Source organism: Eurosta solidaginis, chromosome 3 (genome assembly GCF_040869045.1).
Source record: "Eurosta solidaginis isolate ZX-2024a chromosome 3, ASM4086904v1, whole genome shotgun sequence".
Classification (NCBI taxonomy): Eukaryota; Metazoa; Arthropoda; class Insecta; order Diptera; family Tephritidae; genus Eurosta; species Eurosta solidaginis.
Window position 1 is genome coordinate 5,724,334 of NC_090321.1, and position 23,594 is coordinate 5,747,927.

General features: G+C 36.1%; 1 protein-coding gene across 5 annotated transcripts in view; it reads left to right on the forward strand.

Moving 5' to 3' along the window:
• Nucleotides 1–23,594, forward strand: part of LOC137243174 (uncharacterized) — a 371,575-nt gene that overhangs the window by 262,490 nt on the left and 85,491 nt on the right. For all 5 annotated transcript variants that reach the window (XM_067770531.1, XM_067770532.1, XM_067770533.1 and 2 more), the window contains exons 4-5: nucleotides 17,336–17,568; nucleotides 19,012–19,155. In XM_067770531.1, coding sequence (XP_067626632.1) covers nucleotides 17,336–17,568; nucleotides 19,012–19,155 — 377 coding nt within the window. The remainder of the gene's footprint in view (nucleotides 1–17,335; nucleotides 17,569–19,011; nucleotides 19,156–23,594) is intronic.

Below are 23,594 nucleotides of genomic sequence, written 5' to 3' on the forward strand. Positions count from 1 at the left end.
TTAGCGCTTGCTATCGCCAACAAGTCAATAAACCATTTCTAACACGTCGATAAAACTCCGGTAACAAATCGGTAACAAAAACTCACCGCTGCTATCGTTATCAAACTGCTATCACTTCAACTACACTCAGGCCGGTTTCAGCTATGGCTCGTCCTTCGGATTAGATTTCTCACGTTGCTATTCCTCTGGTTTCCTTGTTTATTTTCCTTTTACTTTTACTTTACTTTATTTCTTTTCCCTATACTTAACCTAAATTTACTTGTGGATACTTCTATACAATGTATCACTTCCACACACTACGCTCCTTAAGTTACGAGGACATTATAGATACTGGGTTCATGGAAACTTGATCATAACTGTTATTTTTACTATAAACGCTGTTGTTATCATATCCTTACTCCGTAAACACAGCCTCAACCCTAGGCACAAAAGTAACCAGAAAAGCAACCAAGCCCACAGAAGTCAGCGAAAACCTCACCGGAACTGCAAGCAAAAGAATTATTCTGAATCTGTGCCATTTTGGCTATTCCGTAGAAAATTTTTTCAGTAAATCCTGCTAAGATATTTTACTTCACCTGTCGCCACTTTAGTGGCGTTTTCAGCATTTCATCGCCACGCCCACAGAAGTCAGCGAAAACCTCACCGGAACTGTGAGCAAAAGCATTATTCTGAATCTATGCCATTTTGGCTATTCCGTAGAAAATTCTTTCAGTAAATCCTGCTGAGGTATTTTACTCCAGCTGTCGCCACTTTAGTGGCGTTTTCCGCATTTCATCGCGGCCGGTGTGGTGCGGTGGTAGCGCGGTCGGCCTACCACACCGAGGTTCCTAGGTTCACGCCACGGGGAAAGCCACATCTAAATTTTAGAAACACATTTTTTCAATTCGAAGAAAGTTTCTTAAGCGGGTTCGCCCTCGGCAGTGATTTGGCAAGCACTCCGAGTGCATTTCTGCCTTGAAAATCTTCTCAGTGAAAACTTTTCCCCTTGCAGATGCTATTCGGAGTCAGCGTAAAAATATGTAGGTCCCGTACCCCAATTGTATTAAAAATTTTGGGATAGAAGCTCGGCCTTAAATCTTTTCGAAGGTTATTCGCACCTTACATATATATATATAGTTCTTTTTTAATTCTTTTGTAACATGGAATAAATAAATAAAGGTATATGAATATAATTGGGTGGCAACACTATTTAAGAAATTTAGTTTGGAGTACGATGCAGAACAACGATTAGGTGAGTTAGAAATGTTTACACCTAAAAAGTAACCCATAACCCCAAACTAACTGCGTTTCGTGTAAAATTTTTAAAAGTAATTAAATTTGTTTGTAAGCTTATTTTCTCTTACCTTTTTCTGCTCAGAGTTAAATATAGATTAAATAAATCCCGGTCGTTCTCAAAGTAAACGTTTTCAGTGCTAAATAAGCGCTACAGCTTTGTGCAATTTGTATAGCTCGTTTACACCAAAGAAATTGTATCAATTACATTTAAAGCATGTTTTTTATGTAATACACATTCACATATAATGCTTTATTCACTACAATATTTCAATGCGAGTTAAAAACTTGAAAACCAAAAAAAAAAACAAAAACGCCAAATGCCCAAAAAAGGCAGCCACCAAAACAAAAGCAGCAACAAACAAATTAATACAAAAATATTTACCACTCGTTCTCTGGCATTATCTGCCACTTAAGCTGTTGTTGTGGTGAGCTTTAGTGTGCAGGATAGCTGGATGGTTAGCAAGGCTTTGCGCTTAGCTAAAACCAAAGCGCGCTGCGATGTGACTGTCAAGCATTGTGGCTATTGAAAAGCTGTTCTGGAATGTCGTGCCAACTCAATTTGAATTTGTAGTTTGAAATGTAATTTTTCGCGTTTGCTGTAGTGCCCTGTAGGAAATTGAGATTGCTTTTTTTTAATTTTATAGTATATAATCATGAATTCGTATGTAGGGAGACTGCAATGTACAGACAGGATCAGGAAATTAATGAAACTGGGTTTGGATTTTTTCGAAAAATATATATGTTGATCAAGTTGTGCAATCGAACGTTATGGTTTATGTAGAATCAAAATAGATGATATCGAAGTGGCGAATATTGCAAGTGTCATAAAACTCGCTTAGTATTTGTCTTTATAAGGCACCCAAGCATATACAGAGATATTAAAATATCTAATGAGATTACCAGACAATTGGAATAAATAAGGCAAACAACTCTGTAAAACAACTGTCGTAGAGTCCTCCTCAGAAAAAAATCGAAAAATAAACTGGATACGACGGGTAGTACTTGGCTCTAGTCAAGCTATATAAATTTACACATAATTTCTAACATTTCTTGTATACGTGTCAGCTCAGTAAATCCCCACAGGGTTACTTATATCAGTTTGTTCGCGTGTTGATCAACATATTTGTCTGTGTGAGTTAAATCGTATCTTTGTGAATTCGCAACACAAACACACATAAATTTGTAATGCCAAACTAAGCGAAAGAGCGCATTCGCGTACACAAAACAGTAACATTACGATGAGCAACAAAACAATAACAACAACAAAACTAAATCACTAACAAATCCAACTATCCTAAATGGAATTAAAATAAAACTAAGTAAATTCATTTTAGCCGCATACAAAAAATACCTCTTTGAATTGAATTTAAGTGTTATTTGGTATAAGGTGATAAGGGAGAGGTGGTTCAGAGCTATACCCTACTCATACCATACCCTTAATAAATGTTTGGCATTTGCAAATTGTCTGTTCAGCATCACAGCATCCGTGATGGCATGGCTGTTTGCTAATCTCATTGTTGTAGCAATTGTTTTTGGGTGTTTCTCACACTGATTCAACAGAAATTAAAATTTTCCCAAAAATTTACCTCAAAAACAATGCCGAAATTCTATAATTAAAGTACTCCCACAACTGAGTTATCTTAAGTCGACGGTCCAAAGTAAAGAAAAGACGCTGTGGAGGAATTGACGTTGGCAGCAAAAGGATAATGGTTATTAAGACAATACGTAGATGTGAAAAGTTTTAAATTGCTGTTAAAAACTGTCTATGGCTTGTTTCGTTTTTTATGTTTTCTTTTAGCCATAAAATGAATTTGCGAAAGGTTGAGGAGTTAAACTGAAAAGAGGCCACCGTTTGCCAGAAGCCAGATTTTTTCCCCGCTGATACCTCAGCGTATTTATTTCGTTCTTTATTTACGACTGAGGTGTCTATCGTGGGCATATGCTTAGCTCTTTAACTCGCTGAGGATATAAAGTGTCCTTAGAAAGTATTTTTCGCCTGACATTTCCTTTAGTAGTAGCAGCATGTAGCTAGACCAAAGAAAGCTTATCAAATGCTGCTTTTCTTACTATATAGCACCGCCTCCATGCTCGCATGCTAAATGAGCGGCGTAGTATCAGCTGAACGCCGTAAGTCCATTCTTGGACCTAAGGCCCAAAATGCATACTAAACTAGATACAAACCTAGATACATGACCGAAAGCCAAGATATTAGGCAGGGTGTCTACATAGTTGGTGTAGTGCTAAAACCAAGGGCTACATCTGCCAGGACTGTCTTGAACAGCTATATAAGGTTCTTTAGAGTAGTGAACACCTCCGATCGTGCAGTAGTCGCTAAATAGATTAATCTTTGTCAGAGGTTGAACGCAGGTGTGCCTTAGTAAGTAGGTAAGTTTTAAATTTGAATTAAAGAGTTCAGATCTGATAGAGAGCGCTACACAATAGCGTGGAAGCAGAGAATTTCTTACTTCAAGCGGCCCTGAACTCAGTATGGATCATATACACGGGTGTCATAAATGCTAAATTGAAGTATATAGGGCTAAAAGTCGGGCTATAGACGAGGGCTACAAACTTTTAAAAAACATAAATCATCGACACTCCAGTATTTGATATGATTTGACCACATTGTCAGCGAGACAAATTACATTAAAATATTTTATGCCGACTCTGCTAGCTTCTTCACCTTTTTCCTTCAAGTCTTTAGTTGGACAGATTAGTGGTATGGAGGTGAACCTGGATGGCAAATTGGGGAGGGTGAGAAGCATTCCAAAAGCACAGAAACAGCCAGAAATGTTGACAGTTCGATAACGGTGGTCATCGATACTAAGAGGAACGCGTGGAGCGTAGGACAATGAGTTTTAATCCACTTTTTAAAAATTCCAAGTTTAGCTGCCCAATTTTTGTAAAGTAAGGCGTTAATATTTCCTCTTTGCAGTAAATATGATGGTCAATATCTGTGAAATCTAAATAATTGAAGGACGGCCTTCATTTTAGACCCTATTTTGTCACAAGGAACCAAACGAGCATTTAAGTAGGTTACCTTTGACTTGCTGTAGTGACCAACCCACTTGACCTCACTTTAGTAAAACTGTGCCTTTCCTTGCCATCTAATCCAAATGTTTTTTGAAGAAACTGCTCACTAAACCGAAAATCACTTTGAAATCACTTTTCAAATTCAAAGCACTCAGCGAGTTTCAAAAGTTCAAATAAATTATACAACAAAAATCTTTGCAATCTTATTTCAATTTATTTTTTCATAAATATAAGTAGCGCTATGAAAAAGATTCATAAAGTAGCGAATCCCTTAGGAATTCAAAAGCGGATGTTCATTACATACATACAATATGTATGTATGTGTACGCGTATGTAGTTATTATCAAATTCTATCAGCGGCAAAAATATGCAAGGACACTCAGCGGACCGCAACTGAGTAAATGCACATATCAAGCAGCAAAAAAGTACTCGCACACACATACACACACACAAATATCATCATGCGGTTAAAACGCTTTACCACGCAACCGACCCATAACGCCCGTTGTGCGCCTGAGTGACCATAACCAAACAAGAATGATAAGGTGAAACGTTTGCACGCCATTGAAATAGAGAAGGTTAAATACACAAGAGAGGATATGCATATACAAATATTTACATAGAGGTAGATATGCATGCACAGAGCCACAAAGCGACAGATCTAAAAAGCAGATACAAAGCCAAGGAAAAACAGAGATACAAAAGAACTTTTTAAACAAACAAATCTCGGGGTCGCTGCAGCGTTTTGTTATGCTGTGAATACCTTTATAAACCAATGCTTTAGATGATATTTTCATTGCACTGGCTCACTTTTTAATGCTAATTCGAATGTAGAGTAGGACGTTACACATGTATGTGTGAGATATTAGAAAATTTGAATTTTATTGGCAGCTGTGCCATTGCATAGGGATTCAAGTTGTATTGCAAAGTCTTTGCTCAAGCTGGTGATCAGATTTTTGTTTTTGAATTCTGGACCTCGAACGGTATATTTCGACACTGGAGCCAGCATCAGTTTGGGCTGAGTATTTCAGGGTAGACAAAGCGCTTCCAGTCTTGGTATCCGTAAACGTACCAGCTGGCCCGAAGAGCGATCGCTTGGCAAGAACTTGCGACAAACCAGTCAAAGGGTCGTTAGGCAGGCCAGCAGCAAATACGTTATAGCACCGTTAAAGCTCAAAAATAAAGCGAAGAGAGAGAGAGAGGTTAAAATAATCCTACGCCAAGTAAAGCTGCCAAAGCTGAAATAGTAATATTATGTCAAGTATAAAACGGAAGCCACTAGGAAAAGAGAGATAGATAATCATGATACTATTTTTATTTCCGAGAGGGTGAGCGACGTCGCGAAGCAGACCCTGACTTTAGAGCCAACTGATCACACAAAACTCTCTGATAAGGTGTACATCAAATATAATTTCGACAGAAGTTAAGATGCAGGGATAATGCTATCATGAGATGGATATAGGTCATAGAGCTCAAGATTGGAAGGTACTTCGCATATCTCGGTTCAAACAAGATGACCTGAAAATAGAGAAGAATTTGCTTGAGGAAAACATAACCCGAGGAGAACTATTTCTGAAATCAGTTGTAGAACATACAAGTAGCTTGAAGTAATAAAGCAAAGTTAAGGCTCCTGCTACTAAAACGGCACGGCTATCATATTGCGGCGCATTCACGTTTGATAGATCTTTACTTAAAGCCACCACGGAATTAAAATAACGAAGACGACAATCAGAAGGCGATTTTAGCAACCGTCTCTTACACAATAGTCGAGATTACATCCAGACAAAGAAAGTCAGCAACTTTTTGGCACATTACTTTTAACATATAAACCCTAATACTAACCAGAAATGCGGCAAGGGCGCTGGGCACAGTGGCTCCGAAAAATATAAACAGAAATCCTGAAATATCCAGTCCAAGGCAAGGCATCTAGGAGAAGTATGTGTGGAGAAAGTCTGAATGCGTCGTCAAGGAATATGAAGGAGTTTTCGTCGTATAGACTGAGCTGAGTTGGTATACTAGGTGTACGTCTAGGAAACTAGAGCTCCCTAAACGTTGAAGTTAAACCACAATAGAGGCAACCAGAAACAAATTATTTTGAATTTTTTCATTCGAATTTTGTCTGCCTCTTTTCGTTGACGTTCGATACCGAAAAGTTATTGTTTTATTATAAGCTGTATATAGACTGCGAGTTTTTATCGTCAAGTTATCGGTTTGTTTTGAGTTGTTATCCCCGAATCATCGGCTTCTTATTGGTGTCTTATCGGATTGTTATAGGTTATAATGATCTGTATATGACCTTTTATAATGACCAATAAAAATTGGTATCTATTTCATAAAAAATCGGTGAGTTGTTGATAGTTCCGATAAGAATCGGTAACTTTTCAATATTAAATCGATAACTTGTTGATAAAAAATCGTTAATTTTTGCAAAAGTTCAAGATAAAAAACGATAACACCTCAACAACTATTCGGTAGTTTATCGATAGAATTTCAAAAACCATTTGCCAATAAATCAATCACTTTTTTGTAGCATATCGATAACTGGTAAAAAATCAATAGCTTGCTGATAACTTGTCGGTAACATGTCAATAACTTTTAGATAATCAATCGGTAACTTTTTGATAGTACATCGATAACTTGCCGATAAGTTGATGGTAACATGCCAATTGCTTTTCGATATATAATCGAGAACTTTTCGGTAGAATATCGCTAACTGCAATATTAAATCGATAACTTGTTGATAAAAAATCGTTAATTTTTCCAAAATTTAAGATAACAAATCGATAACACCTCGCTAACTATTTGATAGTTTATCGATAGTATTTCAAACACTATTTGCCAATAAATCGATAACTTTTTTGTAGCATATCGATAACTAGTAAAAAAATCAATAGCTTGCCGATAACTTGTTGGTAACATGTCAATAACTTTTAGATAATCAATCGGTAACTTTTCGATAGTACATCGATAACTTGCCGATAAGTTGTTGGTAGCGTGCCAATTACTTTTCGATAGATAATCGATAACTTTTTGGTAGAATATCACTAACTGTTGAAAAATCAATAACGTGCCATGTCAATGGTGACATGTCAATAACTTTCCTTAAGCACATTGCTTCCATCCCACTCTACAGTATAGTGACTATACAGCTAACATTCTGCTACCCTTCGTGCTACCCTTCGACTGGTATCTAGCTAATATTCGAATTTAACCTCAGGTGTGCTAGTCTACGTCCAGAGTGATAAAGTAGCTGACTGTTTGCCTATGCTGCATTGACTGGTTAAATATGGTGGGAACTAAAGTACCGGCTCTATGTAAAATGGATTTTATATCACTTTGGGATGAATACTGCGTTTTATCGTGCACGTGTAATTACACGTTTGGTACGTGAATTACAAAGTTTGGAACTTAGTTTGGCATACATTAAGGAAGCAAAAGGATTCATCTTTATAGAAAAATTAAACTATATAACACAGTGACACTAAGAATTTTGACTGTTTTAATAAATTACAAATAGATGGGCGTTAATATCAAGAATATTTTTAAGGTTGGGTATTTCGTTTCGTTTTTCTTATATTTCCATTGCTATACTTTCAGTTTAAGTGAGTCCGAGATATGATTCAAAAGACGAAAACCATTGAAGTCATATCGAAAAATACCTTTACCACTTCTTACTGAACTTTTTGTGATTCACTGAAATACCAAAAGCCGATTGCGTATGTCTTTTAGATTTTCTGATTTATTCAATCTTTTGGTTCCTTTGTTAAGGCAGATCACAATTTCAGTTTTTCCTTCACAAGAATGGAATATAATAATAAAAAAATTGAAATAGTTGTAAGTTTTGAAGGAATCTTTCACGCAACTTTGTAGTATTTGAGACTTGTTGGGGAGCAAAATGACAACGGCTGATTTCAATGGCCAACATTTCAAATCACAGTCAACCTATACATACACGGCACCACGACTCAGTATACTCACTCAAGTTGTTGTAATTAGAATAGCGAGTCTAGTTTTATTTTAGTTAAGAGCAGAGTGAAGACTAACTGCTCCATGTAAAAATGATGAAGGGCTGATGGAGCGGTTGGTAACTATTTTTGTGTCAGCGACATGCGGTTTTGTTACCAAGCAACACAAAAGACGGCGTACGCGAATTACAAATTCAGCACAGTGTCCTTTTGTTCATTTGCAAAATCCGCAAAATAAATTACAATGATGAAATGAAGTCCATCAACAAAGGGAAAATTAAAAAAAACAAGTAAGGAAGGTTAATTTCGGGTGTAACCGAACATTACATACTCAGTTGAGAGCTATGGTGACAACATAAGGGAAAATAACCATGTAGGAAAATGAACCGAGGGAAACCCTGGAATGTGTTTGTATGACATGCGTATCAAATGAAAGGCATTAAAGAGTATTTTGTGAGGGAGTGGACCATAGTTCTATAGGTGGACGCCATTTAGGGATATAGCCATAAAGGTGGATCAGGGTTGACTCTAGAACGCGTTTGTACGATATGGGTATCAAATGAAAGGTGTTAATGAGTATTTTAAAAGGGAGTAATCCTTAGTTCCATAGGTGGACGCCGTTTCGAGATATCGCCAAAAAGGTGGACCAGGGGTGACCCTAGAATATGTTTGTACAATATGGGCATCAAACGAAAGGTGTTAATGAGTATTTTAAAAGGGAGTGGGCCTTAGTTCTATAGGTGAACGCCGTTTCGAAATATCGCCACAAAGGTGGACCAGGGGTGACTCTAGAACATGTTTGTACAATATGGGCATCAAACGAAAGGTGTTAATGAGTATTTTAAAAGGGAGTGGGCCTTAGTTCTATAGGTGGACGCCGTTTCGAAATATCGCCACAAAGGTGGACCAGGGGTGACTCTAGAATGTGTTTGTACGATATGGGTATCAAAAGAAAGGTGTTAATGAGTATTTTAAAAGGGAGTGGTGGTTGTTGTATAGGTGGTCGCCTTTTCGAGATATCGCCATAAAGGTGGACCAGGGGTGACTCTAGAATGCGTTTGTACGATATGGGTATCAAATGAAAGATGTTAATGAGTATTTTAAAAGGGCGTGGGGCTTAGTTCTATAGGTGGACGCCTTTTCGAGATATCGCCATAAAGGTGGACCAGGGTGACCCAGAACATCATCTGTTGGATACCGCTAATTTATTTATATATGTAATACCTGCCAAGATTTTAAGGGTTTTTTATTTCGCCCTGCAGAACTTTTTCATTTTCTTCTACTTAATATGGTAGGTGTCACAACAATTTTATAAAGTTTTTTCTAAAGTTATATTTCGCGTCAATAAAACAATCCAATTACCTTACCATGTTTCATCCCTTTTTTCGTATTTGGTATAGAATTATGGCATTTTTTTCATTTTTCGTAATTTTCGATATCGAAAAAGTGGGCGTGGTCATAGTCGGATTTCTTTCATTTTTCATACCAAGATAAAGGGGGTTCAAGTAAGCACGTGAACTAAGTTCATTAAAGATATGCCGATTTTTGCTCAAGTTATCGTGTTAAAGGCCATACGGAAGGACAGACGGACGACTGTGTATAAAAACTGGGCGTGGCATCAACCGATTCCGCCCATTTTCACAGAAAACAGTTAACGTCACAAAATCTATGCCCCTACCAAATTTCAAAAGGATTGGTTAATTTTTGTTCGACTTATGGCGTTAAAAGTATCCTAGACAAATTAAATGAAAAAGGGCGGAGCCACGCCCATTTTGAAATTTTCTTTTATTTTTGTATTTTGTTGCACCACGTCATTACTGGAGTTGAATGTTGACAAAATTTACTTATATACTGTAAAGATATTAAATTTTTTGTTAAAATTTTACTTAAAAAAAAATTTTTTTTTTAAAAGTGGGCGTGGTCCTTCTCCGATTTTGCTAATTTTTATTAAGCGTACATATAGTAATAGGAGTAACGTTCCTGCCAAATTTCATCATGATATCTTCAACGACTGCCAAATTACTGCTTGCAAAAGTTTTAAATTACCTTCTTTTAAAAGTGGGCGGTGCCACGCCCATTGTCCAAAATTTTACTAATTTTCTATTCTGCGTCATAAGTTCAACTCTTCTACCAAGTTTCGTCGCTTTGTCTGTCTTTTGTAATGAATTATCGCACTTTTTCGGTTTTTCGAATTTTTCTATATCGAAAAAGTGGGCGTGGTTATAGTCCGATATCGTTCATTTTAAATAGCGATCTGAGATGAGTACTCAGGAACCTACATACCAAATTTCATCAAGATACCTCAAAATTTACTCAAGTTATCGTGTTAACGGACGGACGGACGGACGGACATGGCTCAATCAAATTTTTTTTCGATCCTGATTATTTTGATATATGGAAGTCTATATCAATCTCGATTCCTTTATATATGTACAACCAACCGTCATCCAATCAAACTTAATATACTCTGTGAGCTCTGCTCAACTGAGTATAAAAATTAAAAAGTATAAAATTGAAGTTAAAGAATAATAAGACTTAAAGATTGGTGTGCTTCTACATTCAACTTTAGTGTTTAAAATGCTTAGAGCAGCAAAAGTGGGCAAAGCAGAGGCGTAGCAAAATTTTGATGAAAAGTGGAGTGTGACTTTCGATGAGCTACTTAAAACCAAGGGTGATCAACCGATTAACCTAACGGAGCCAAACGCAAGTAAAAACTACAACAAATTAATTGCCGGAATGGCAAAAAATAATTCAAACAAAACGTGTTTCGCTCTGAAATAACATACAAAAGAGCTATACAATACAAAGAAATACAGCAGCCGGTGGAGGCCGACAAGCAGTGAACGATTTTTGAGTTTCGTGCCGCAGAGAGCAACTTAATATTTGAATTTCAAAGCATGCTGTGACTTTTTTCAGTGTCACTCTACCTAATTCGATTTTCTTGTTTTTGGGAGCCAGCCGGAGACAAAGTGATGTTGTTGGGAGATACACGGAGCCAAAATAACCATTGCACAGGCATACTTATTTTGATCGTTTTATTGTTTTTTTCTATTTGCTTTTCAATTAAACTTTTTGCAGCTCAAGCAAAGTGAACCATTCGTTAACGCTGAAAAAATATTAAATTTTAATGGAAATTAGCTGGGTATATATAGCTGGTAGAATGGACTGCCGTTGGATAGCGGGACCTTATTAAATTATCCCCAAAATCTTACATACATATCATAATAGATCTTCATGTGATTCGTGCATGACGTGATTTTCTAAGTTGAATCAGGCTTAGCAGATATCAAACCTTTACAACTATGCTTGAAACCAATAAGGAACTGCTAGTCTCGCGCCGATTCTCTTTACCATTCCTTTTAGCAAATAGTGGCCCAATATAGCATCACTGATATTCGCTTGTGAGGGCTATATCGATGTCGACATAAACCCAACCTGTGACTATACGAACAGTAGAGCACTCGATATTCTCGTAGGGCATCAAAATGATGCCTAGCAGAATTATCTGCATACAATTTTCTTGGACATTTGGAATATGTGGGGATAAGGCAGGGTCTATAGCAAATTTGATAGTGTAAAACTAAGGAAACCCTACAAAAGGTGGCGTGTGTTGGTGACGGAGTATTGCTTATGGCTTTTCCGTGCTAAATAGTAATTCTCCATTATTCTCAACGGCTTTAGAAAAGAAGGGTGGCCATCAATCGAAGTATCCAGAGTGACTTCAAAAGCCCTACCCCGCCCTCGTCTTTGGAATTCCTGGGCAACATTGTACAGTGGAGCACCAACAATTTTTTTCAAAATATGTGCGTCCGTACGTTTCTTTGGCTACACCGAATTCTTGAAGCTTTCCTCGTCCATAAATAAATTTTTGTAGCCAACTTTTTTTATTTGTTCTCATGTGTCATATCGTAGAGCTTTGTCTGAGCCACAAAGAGCTGGGGTAAGCTAGCCGCTTAGTGACTGTGGATTCGCTATTTTGAACGCTCTTATTATTATTATAAGAGAATTTAATGCGTTGTTTGTGAGTTTCAGCGGATGTTTTATACAAATGGCTCCTAAGTTTGCAGTAAGGCTTTTAAGGAAGCGCGGCATATTGTTTCATTACGCGCGATCAGGTTCATACTAATCAGCTTTGCAGATAAGTATTTTGAAGTACTCAAGCCAAGAAAGCTTACCAGGCAAGGCAAATAGCGATTGCTTGTATCCTGAGTTTTCAGCTCTGTAGTAAAAAAAGTTATATATTTTATAAAGACAATTGAGTATCTTATCATCCGATCAATATGTACAAATAAGCGCGTTTAGACTTTTGGTTGGGTCATATCATTGCAGAAACCCAGGGCTTATAGTTAACTTGTTAAACTTTTTTAAATAAAGCAAACACAAAATGACCAACGGAGGGATAGAGATCGTTCCTCCCCCTCCCCCCACACGCTACGGTTCTCTTTTAAACTTAAAATACCCAAAAGTTATAGCTGACGATATGAATAAAATGAGAACTGTAATTTCTTTACTTTTTCCTTTTATTGCTTCCCACTTTTATTTATTTCGTTGGACGAACGAAATGCAAGTGCTCACTTTTCAGCAAAGTGAAAAATCGTGATGAATTTGCTGTGGCTGCTTTTAATGATGAATAGCGCTCATACAATTGCAACTGCTAACAACAACAAAAGAAGCACAGAGTAAAGAAAGTAGCCAGTAAAAAGGCATTGCCACACAGAATGTGAGTAATAATACGACAAAATAAGTTGGACATTTTGAAGCTAACAGCAATTCTTGCACCGCTACACTTTGCTTGCTTTCGTTTGATAATAATAAAAATGACAATTGAAATGAAGTGGACAATGCGCATAAAAGTATGCAACGAATTTTTGGTTTATTTTTCACAATTCTTGTTTTCTTTTGACAGCTGAACGATGATTTTTAGCTGACAAAATGGTTTAGGTTTTAATAAACAGAAATTGTTAATAAAAAAATGGTGATGGTAATAAAAGGACACAATTTTAAATTGCAAGTACTTTGCTTTTTTCATATTTCTAAACTTTAATATTTTTTGCACAATTTTAATTGCGTCGCATTTTGCGAAATTGGAAAGAAAAGCATTGCATAATATTCGAGTTGTATTGCGAGGTATGACGGCCGCCGTTGTGTGATGGTAGCATTCTCCGCCTACCAAACTGTCGATCCTGGGTTCACGCCCCGGGAAAAGCAACATCAAAATCTTGGAAACAAGTTTCTTCAATTATAAGAAAACTCCTCTAAGCGGGATCGCACCTCGGCTGTGTTTGGCAAGCTCTCCGAGTGTATTTCTTTCATAAAGAGCTCTCAGTGAAAACTCATCTGCCTTGCTGATACCGTCCGGAGTCGGTATAAAACAAGTAGGAAAAGAAGACCGGCCTAAAATCTCTTCGGAGGTTATTGCGCCTTACATTTGTTCTTTTTTATACTCAGTTGAGCAGAGCTCACAGAGTATATTAACTTTGATTGTATAACGGTTGGTTGTACAGGTATAAAGAAATCGAGATATATATAGACTTCCATATATCAAAATCATCAGTATCGAAAAAAAATTCGATTTAGCCATGTCCGTCCGTCCGTCCGTTAACACGATAACTTGAGTAAATTTTGAGGTATCTTGATGAAAATTGCTATGTGCGTTCCTGGGCGCTCATCTCAGATCGCTATTTAAAATGAACGATATCGGACTATAACCACGCCCACTTTTTCGATATCGAAAATTTCGAAAAACCGAAAAAGTGCGATGAAACTTGGTAGGTGGGTTGACCTTATGATGCAGAATAGAAAATGAGTAAAATTTTGGACAACGGGCGTGGCACCGCCCACTTTTAAAAGAAGGTAATTTAGAAGTTTTAGAAGTCGAATTTTAACAAAAAATTTAATATCTTTACAGTATATAAGTAAATTATGTCAACATTCAACTCCAGCAATGATATGGTGCAGCAAAATACAAAAATAAAAGAAATTTTCAAAATGAGCGAGGCTCCGCCCTTTTTCATTTACTTTGTCTAGAATACTTTTAATGCCATAAGTCGAACAAAAATTTACCAATCCTTCTGAAATCTGGTATGGGCATAAATACTATGGCGGTAACTGTTTTCTGTGAAAATGGGCGAAATCGGTTGAAGCCAGTTTTTATACACAGTCGACCGCCTGTCCTTCCGCTCAGCCGTTAATATGATAACTTGAGCAAAAACCGATATATCTTTACTAAGCTTAGTCCACGTACTTACTGAACTCACTTTGTCTTGGTACAAAAAATGGCCTAAATCCGACTGTAACCCCGCCCACTTTTTCGAAATCGAAAATTACGAAAAATGAAAAAAAAAAAAATGCCTTAATTCTATACCAAATACGAAAAAAGGGATGAAACGTGGTAATTGGATTGGTTTATTAACGCAAAAAATAACTTTAGAAAAAACTTTGTAAAATGGGTGTGACACCTATCATATTAAGTAGAAGAAAATGATAAAGTTCTGCAGGGCGAAATCAAAAGCCCATGGAATATTGGCAGGAATACTGTTCGTGGTATTACATATATAAATAAATTAGCGGTACCCGACAAATGATGTTCTGGGTCACCCTGGTCCACATTTTGGTCGATATCTCTAAAACACCTTCACATATACAACTACCACCACTCCCTTTTAAACCCCTCATTAACACCTTTCATTTAATACCCGCATCGTACAAACAAATTCTAGAGTCAGCCCTGGTCCACCTTTATGACGATATCCCTATATGGCGTCCACCTATAGAACTATGGCCTACTCCCTTTTAAAATACTCATTAACACCTTTCATTTGAAACCCATGTCATACAAACACATTCCAGGGTTACCCTCGGTTCATTTTGCTACATGGTCATTTTCCCTTATGTTGTTACCATAGCTCTCAGCTGAGTATGTAATGTTTGGTTACACCCGAACTTAGCCTTCCTTACTTGTTAGTTCTGTAGGCTTTTAAGGCGGACCACTTCAACATCTACTTCTTTTTTGCGGATAATATTTTTCAAAGATATCTTAAAGAACCTACATAAGGTTTTTTCTTATGTAAGGAAAAGAGGAATCTTCCCGAAGCATACCAGTAAAAAAACAAATCGACGTGTGAAGATATTGTTAGAGAAAAATTTTATTTACGCTAGGCCCACATTTAATTTGGGTGTATGCTTCTGGGAGGTCTTTGCTCGAAAACATTCTAACGCCAAAAAGTATGCTATCAAGTTATTATGTAAAATATATATTTTTTTGTCTCCAGTCATTATCTTTACCTCCTTTACAAATTTAATTTTTCTATCCATACTAAGAAATAAGTACGCTAAGGATGTATATTCCGGTGAACGTAAGGTGAGAAAACTAAATTTAGGCTTTTTCGTCCTAAAATAGGCCATTTAAATTTACTTTGTGTATTGAAAACTTATTACAGTGCTGACACTCCGCCAAAGAAAACATTACCAGTTGTAACCCTTCGCTAAGAAAAAGCTATTCTTGCAATTCGAAGCTGAGGGCTCCTCAGAAATTCTTAACCATTAAGTCAACGAAACACAGGATACTAAATGCAAAATTGTTATTTTTTATGACAAAATAATAAAAAAATATTGCACGCTAATGCAAATAAACAAAATTTGTGTGAAGCATGTTTGTGCTTTATAATACTCAGCGTGCTTTGCACACAAAGTATATTAACTTTGATTGGATAACGGTTGGTTGTACAGGTATAAAGGAATCGATATATATATAGACTTCCATATATCAAAATCATCAGTGTCGAAAAAAAATTTGGTTGAGCCATGCCCGTCCGCCTGTTAACATGATAACTTGAGTAAATATTGAGATATCTTCACCAAATTTGGTACACGAGCTTACCTGGACCCAGAATTGATTGGTATTGAGAATGAGCGAAATCGGATGATAACCACGCCCTCTTTTTATATATATAACATTTTGGAAAACACAAAAAACCTGATTATTTAGTAAATAATACACCTAGAATATTGAAATTTCACACGTGGACTGATATTGAGACTCTTGATAAAAATTTGGATAAACTTTTTAAAATGGGTGTGGTACCGCCCACTTGCGATAAAATCAATTTTACAAATATTATTAATCACAAATCAAAAATCGTTAAACCTATTGTAACAAAATTCGGGAGAGAGGTTGCCTTTACTATAGGGAATGCTGTGAAGAAAAATTAACGAAATCGATTAAGGACCACGCCCACTTTTATATAAAATATTTTTAAAGGGGTCATGGACGAATAAAATAAGCTATATCTTTGCAAAAAAAGAGCTTTATACCAATTGTATTTCATTTCCCAAGTGGATTTATAACAATAAATAGAAAAGACTTCAAATTTTTAAAAATGGGCGTGACACCACCCCTTTTATGACTAAGCAATTTTCTATGCTTCGGGAGCCATAACTCGAAGAAAAATTTTCGGATTGTAATAAAATTGGGTACACAGATTTTCCCTGCAGCAGGAAATATTTCTAGGAAAAATGGACGAGATCGGTTAAAGACCACCAACTTAGACATAAAACAAATTTAAAATTGTCGTATACTAGAATAATAAGCTATAAATTAGCAAAAAATAGTTTTGAATCAATAATATTTCACTTATCAAGTTTTATTGTAAAAGGAAATGGGGAGACATTTTTTTTAAATGGGTGGTGTCAAGTGTTATGTAGAAAAGTAATTTATCTGAAACGAAATGTACAATTGAAGCTCACGCTGAGTATATAATGTTCGGTTACACCCGAACTTAGACACCTTTACTTGTTTTTATCATACCTTTGGGCACCTGCATATTCTTTGTAATGGAAAATATATAAAAGGTGATTCCCGTACTTTACTATGAGTCGAAAAATATAATAACCCCTGTTGGCATGCTATCTTCAAACATTCCGCCAGCCACTCACGCAATGCTATCAACATTTTGATGCGCCTAAAATTATGCCAAACACTTGTTTATAATTCTATTTTCTATGCACTTCCCATTTACATATTTACCACAACTCATATTTACACTCTGATTTTCACTTCATTACAGGTAGCGGAGCAGCGGACCTCAGCAAGGATCAGTGCAACAAAACAGTGGATATCTTTGAGGATGTGAGTTCACCGGAGGTGAATAACCTAAATGTAGGACGGCCGTTGACCTGCTGGTATCGGTTCCGTACGCTGAAAGGTGCACCGCGTGACTTTGTGTTGCGGTTACGTTTTAAAAAGTTTAAAGTTGGTACTCTGTTGAATGCAACACATTGCGATGGCGGTTATTTACAGGTGAGTGAGTGGAAAAAGTTAGAAAAAGGGCGAAGAGGATAACGGAAGGGGAAGAGGAATTGAAAACAGCATAAGCAAATGTGTGAATAGAGGTGTAGCGGAAAAAATGGGTTGAAGTGTGAGTAAGACTGTGAAATTATAAGTAAGTAGCAGCAAAACAAAGCACTTCAATGAGCACTCAACACAATTTATAGCATACTTTTACGTGTTGCACGATACTAATATGTATATAAAAGAAAAATCTCTGGCAAGTAATTTTCCATACAAATAAGCAGGTGTTTTCTTCACCATGCCACTTTGTTTACCGAAACGAGAACAAAGCATGCAACACAAAACCAAGGCATAGGCTTCTTTGTTTGGGTGCCAGTATTTATTTTCAGCGCCTGAAAGCATGCAATAATTTCGAATACATCATAGGCATATATGAGTATAGAAACGCATATGCCACTGTCGCGCATAAAGTCTGCAATTTTATTTTGGAAAATATGATTTATGGGCAACGGACAAAAGTAGCGCAGACCACTCGTCCGGTTGTGCTAGGCAATGAATAAAAAAAATCAGCTGGGTAATTTATGAATACTCAAGCGCTATGGAAGTGGAACGGCGGTACTGCTGCTGAAAGGCACTTCATGCGCATATGGGTACCGCAAATAAAAGCGCCTACTTGTAGTGAAGAAAACTTTTTTTTTCATAATTTTTCTCTGCGCCTTTATTACTTGCTTCAGTTTGCGTTTGAGTGCTTGGTAAATTGATAATATATGAGACTCGGAAGATAGTATGACAGGAAAGATTCTGGCGGGGAGGCAATAAAATAAACACACATATGAAATTTCTTTCCAAAAAAAAATTTTTTTTTCGACAGCTTCTCACACTTTACCGTTGTCTACTTTGCGGCGCACGTTATGATATACAACCTAAACGAATGCCTTAAAATAGGCAAAAAAAAGGTGGAAACACTTTGTATAGCACGCAAAAGTAAGCATCACAAGTGTGTAAGGATAAAAGAAAAACTGAGACGAGGTAACAAAAAACTCAACCAGAAGTAAGCCGGAAATTGTTGTTGCTACAAAACGAAGGCACAAAAAGTATGCAACAAAAACATTTTGCTTTGTTTTTATTCCCTAAAAATAAAACGCAATACGCCACAGTAATACTGATAAAATTTCCTTAACGGAGTAAATCAAATTTGCAATCAATAACAGATGGTTGCGCAAAAAACCGTAAATAAATAAAATTGCAGAAATTCGCATATGCCAGAGCAAGAAATATGAGCGTATGCCTAGTTTTAGGCGCATACTGACAATTTGTGTTTTGTTGCTCATCATTCATTCAGCAGGCATTTGAATTATTTGCAAAGCAATATTTTATTGGGGTTTGTTCTTACATGAACGTGTTGCTTATAACTTATTCACTTTTATGATTTCTTATATATTTTTCTTCCAGATTGTCGATGGCAATGCAAAGACGGATGTATCCAATCGTCGCGAGCCAGGCATGTTTTGTGGTGAAGCGGAACAGCCGCAAACATTTATCAGTGAGACCAACTATGTCAAAGTGCTCTTCCATACGGATAATTTTACTGATCAGGTACGTGCATGATATAGACAAGTACATATGATTTACTATGTTTTTCATCCATTAACACAAGACCAAAAATTTTTTTTGATATGGAGAGTGATTCCATGAAAATTAAGGTCTTGAATTCACATTCTAAAAACATGTACCTTATTGAATGCTTATTTAAATTTTTGTGCAGCCCTACAAGCTTACTGATAAATTTGGTCAAATACGCGCCATAAAGTATGCCACAGTTTTTAAAAATATATAAAATAATTAAAAAAAAAATTTAAGTTAACGGTTTTATTGAAAACAATACTTACATAAAATAATAATAATAATAAAAGCTAGAAAATAATTAAGTAGGTCCTAGGTACTAGTCATCAGACTATTAAATAAAAGCGTTGGTCACATGAAATTTCTAAAAATGTAAGGCGTAGCATAACCTGATTAAGGTTCAGTTGGTCTTATATACGACTATCTATAGAAATTTTACGCGTCCAACGCTTTTATTTAATTATTTGATCAACGCCCTCGATTGATGAGGAGTGTGAGGACTAATACCTAGGACCTACCTAATTATTTTCTAGCTTTTACTATTATTATTATTTCATGTAAGTATTGTTTTCAATAAAACCGTTAACTTAAATTTTTTTTTTAATTATTTTATTTTCAAGTTTTTAGTCTTTATTTAATTGCCTATTATTTCTCATTCTACTTAGTTCATTTAGTGACTCATTATTACAAGGACTCTTTCCTGACAATTTGTTACAATCTAAGTCCTCAATACATAATCCTTCCAAAGACTTTACTCGACTTTACTGCGCCACGTATGCTTGTCCCTCCTCGAACTCTAAAATATTTTGATGTCTATTCTACGGGACTGTATGTAATATTTGTTCCAAATATGGACCAAAGCGAACCACAAATACGATTTTCTTGAATATTTTGGTATTTGCGTCACCTAGCGACAATTTTTTTCATAAGTCGCTTTCTATCCTTGTATGTATTATGTGATCCAAATATGAGCCAAACCGGACCACAAATACGATTTTTGTGAATATCTCGATCCTTACGCCACCTAGCGACGAGTTTTTCGTATTATTGCATTGTCATTGGGTTCTGAACTATATTCCAAGTTTCAAGCTTGTAGCTTATCTGGAAGTTACTTAAATTTTAATTAAAAAATTCGTTCACAACCGCCGGCCGTGCAGCCATGCAGCCTGTCAAGTCAACCTAAATAAAACCGTTTAAAAATACGATATGAGGTTCATAAGCCTCTACACTCCCTAAATTTTAAGTGAACTGCGGCCTTTATAAATCTGTAATAATGTTCTTAGAATCGAAATTGAGTGGGTATTCAAGCTTAACTGGCCTCAGATCTAAATATTGCGGCATTCCAAAACACCTTCCTTATACTATTTTTTTTTGCCGGTTCAATGTACTTAATGTACAAAAACGGCATATAAATTAGTATTCAGCTTATTAATTTCGTGAAGCAGCCAATCGCTTACTTAATTAATTAGTAATAAGCAGTCAATAACATTTAAATTTATAATTAAATTTAACGTTTATAAATTTGTTTGATTAATCCATGAAATGAAAAAAACAAAAAACAATACGAAACATGTAGATAAATTCAAGCTTCAATTACAGAATATGTGAAGTGAATATAGAAGAAATTTGTGTGTAAAAATACTTAAGTATTTTTAATAAAAATGGTTTTTGTATACAAAACCACATATGCAACGATTTTTTTTTACAATAACAACGTTTATAAATAAATCAAAAGTTAATTTTAATTGAATGAATGTTAAAAAGTGAAAAATCATGTGTATGTGTAAATAATTATGCTAAAAAAAAATGTGAGACATATAAATATAACAATCAGGCATTGTTCGTGAATGTTAAAAGAGAAAACACCAGCAATAATTGTACGATATAACCGAAACAGCAACAAAAAATATTTGCAATAAAACGTAAAACATTTAACATAATTTGGCTTGTTACGAAATTGTAAAAGTACACTCGGTGCTGAAAGTATTCTTCAAAAAAATAAAAAAAAAATTCAAAATTCCAAATATCCCAAAAAACAAAATTTGGTTAAGTTGTTTAGTGAAGGACAGCACTGTTTTTTAAGTCGTATCACTCTCTCACAGGAAATTCAGAAGTCTGACACTTATGACGTAATTGCTACAACCTTCAGTCTTTTAAGCCGATATTTTCTGTGCTAATCGTGTCATTTACACTCCGAGAGCATTAGACAAATATGATGGAAAATTTAATATGAGACCAAACGAAAAGTTGGAGATAAGGAACACGTTCTTTCAAACATCCCAATACATGTTCAGCTGTGCTAAGAACTTGAACGTTAAGAACGGTGAATTGTTATTTTCTTGCCATGAAACACATTTCTTATCAGTGCTTACCATAAGGAAGCGCATGGAAGATTGAGATCCAAGAAGTTACTTAAGCATTGTTTGCCTATGCTTCGTACCCAGCGTTGTTGCAACAATAGAAATCCTATATTTGTCAGTACGTGCACTGTGAGAAGAAACATCCTCTGCCCCCACAGCTGGCTCTGAGGGCTGTGCTGTGCATCACAACACTCCCGTTGATGCTAATTAGAAGATTTAATTCCGGCCATCGGACTCCATAAATTCATAAAATAAAATAAGTCGAGTAGAACTGGCAACATGTTGCTTATAATAACTGACAATACGTTGATCTTAGCCGATCTATCCATTGCCTTGTATGTTCCTAGCAACATCTTATTTTTTACCAAATTCTACCTGTAGCTGCTTCTTAAATCCCATAATTTTGATGAGATTGACACTTAACGAAATACTGCTATAGACTTGTGCATTTCAATTTTAGCCATCTGTCAAAGACAAAGACAAAGTTGTAAGTAAAATGCCAGGTAGGACTGCAAAGATGGGACATTATTTTTAAACAGGCCTAGGCTATTTGTTTCAGGGTGTTCAAGAACCTGACATATAATAACATACATATGGGCAGGTTTGTTTTTACATGCTTGTGACTGTAAGACTTCCCAAAATCAGGAACAGGTGCGTGTTCTTGTTATTACTCTAAAAATCTGCCCTGAAAGAATATTCTCTTTTGTGTTAAAAATATTCTGGCGGTGACATTGCTTTGTCACATATGAGCCAAGTATCCTCGAATACTCAGGTATGGGCCAATTTTCTTGCAAACGATTCTTTGTTCACGGCAATGCTTCAATATCATGGAAAATGTCGGACTGTGTGAGGTAGTTAGGGAACACTCAATTCAGTCACAAACCTTCAGGACTTGGGAGTAAATAGTGTTAGTTACCGTAAATTAAAAGCAAGTATTGATTGTGAGATAAGATGGGCCTGCTATACATAGATTGTGAGATAAGATGCGCCCGTAAGATGATTTACATATCAAGGATCTGTCTCTTCGTAAATTAACGAAAAAATTTTAAATAAACAAAATGCCATATTTAAATTCACAATTTGCTTGTTTATATTGTATTTGCACAGACTATAAAAATAAATGACAAAAACGCCCACGTATCATCCGGTAATACTTTACTGATTAATATCATGAATCTCTATTAATACAAAACATGAACAATGAGAAGCAAGTACGCACATCGTAGTTAAAGCTTAATTGAAACAAAATCGAGTGTGAGCAGGAGTATAATATTACGTATATCACTATAAATAGCAAAACTGCTGGTGTTATTGAATGATTCGCTGCGTGGTTGTAAGAGCTACCTGATGAGATGGGACAGCGTGGCTAATACGTGAGTTGAACTATCACAGACTGGTGGTGGTCATTTGTAACTAACGAAAGTATTATATTATGACCACAATGAGCACGGCGGGATATCAAAATGGACGAAGTTAACACACACACACATAAAAGCTGGTACGTTAACTCAATAAATTAATTCACTTTAGTGCATATGCATAAGCGTGTATGTGTGTATGTATAAATATGAGCTTAATTATTTATTGTAACAAGGTTGCATTATTGACTGTAACAACAGTACAAAAATCAGAACAGTACTTTGCATGGCTGGAACGCGGGCGCGTCTGATAAACTTAAACGTAGAATGTGTTTCGTATGAATCACGACGCACCCAATCACCCACGTTACTACTGTAACGATTTTTTATATGGAAGAGTCATAGGAAGCTTATTCTGTGTTTAGCAGGGTGAAAGATAGGGAAGAGGTCATGGGAAGGGAGGTGGAAATGGAAGAGAAGAGAGGAGAAGAAACGAAAACATTAAATTTTTTGGTAAGCTTAAGAAGTATTTGACCTTTATAAAGAAACAGAAAATGTGTTTCCTAGAAAATTTACCAGGGACCGATTTGTCTGAATGTAGACGGAGACGGTGATGGTGACGAGGATGATAATTATAAGGGACAGAAGGGCATAGGGAACAGGAGAGAAAAAGGGGGTGAACGGCAAGAGAAAG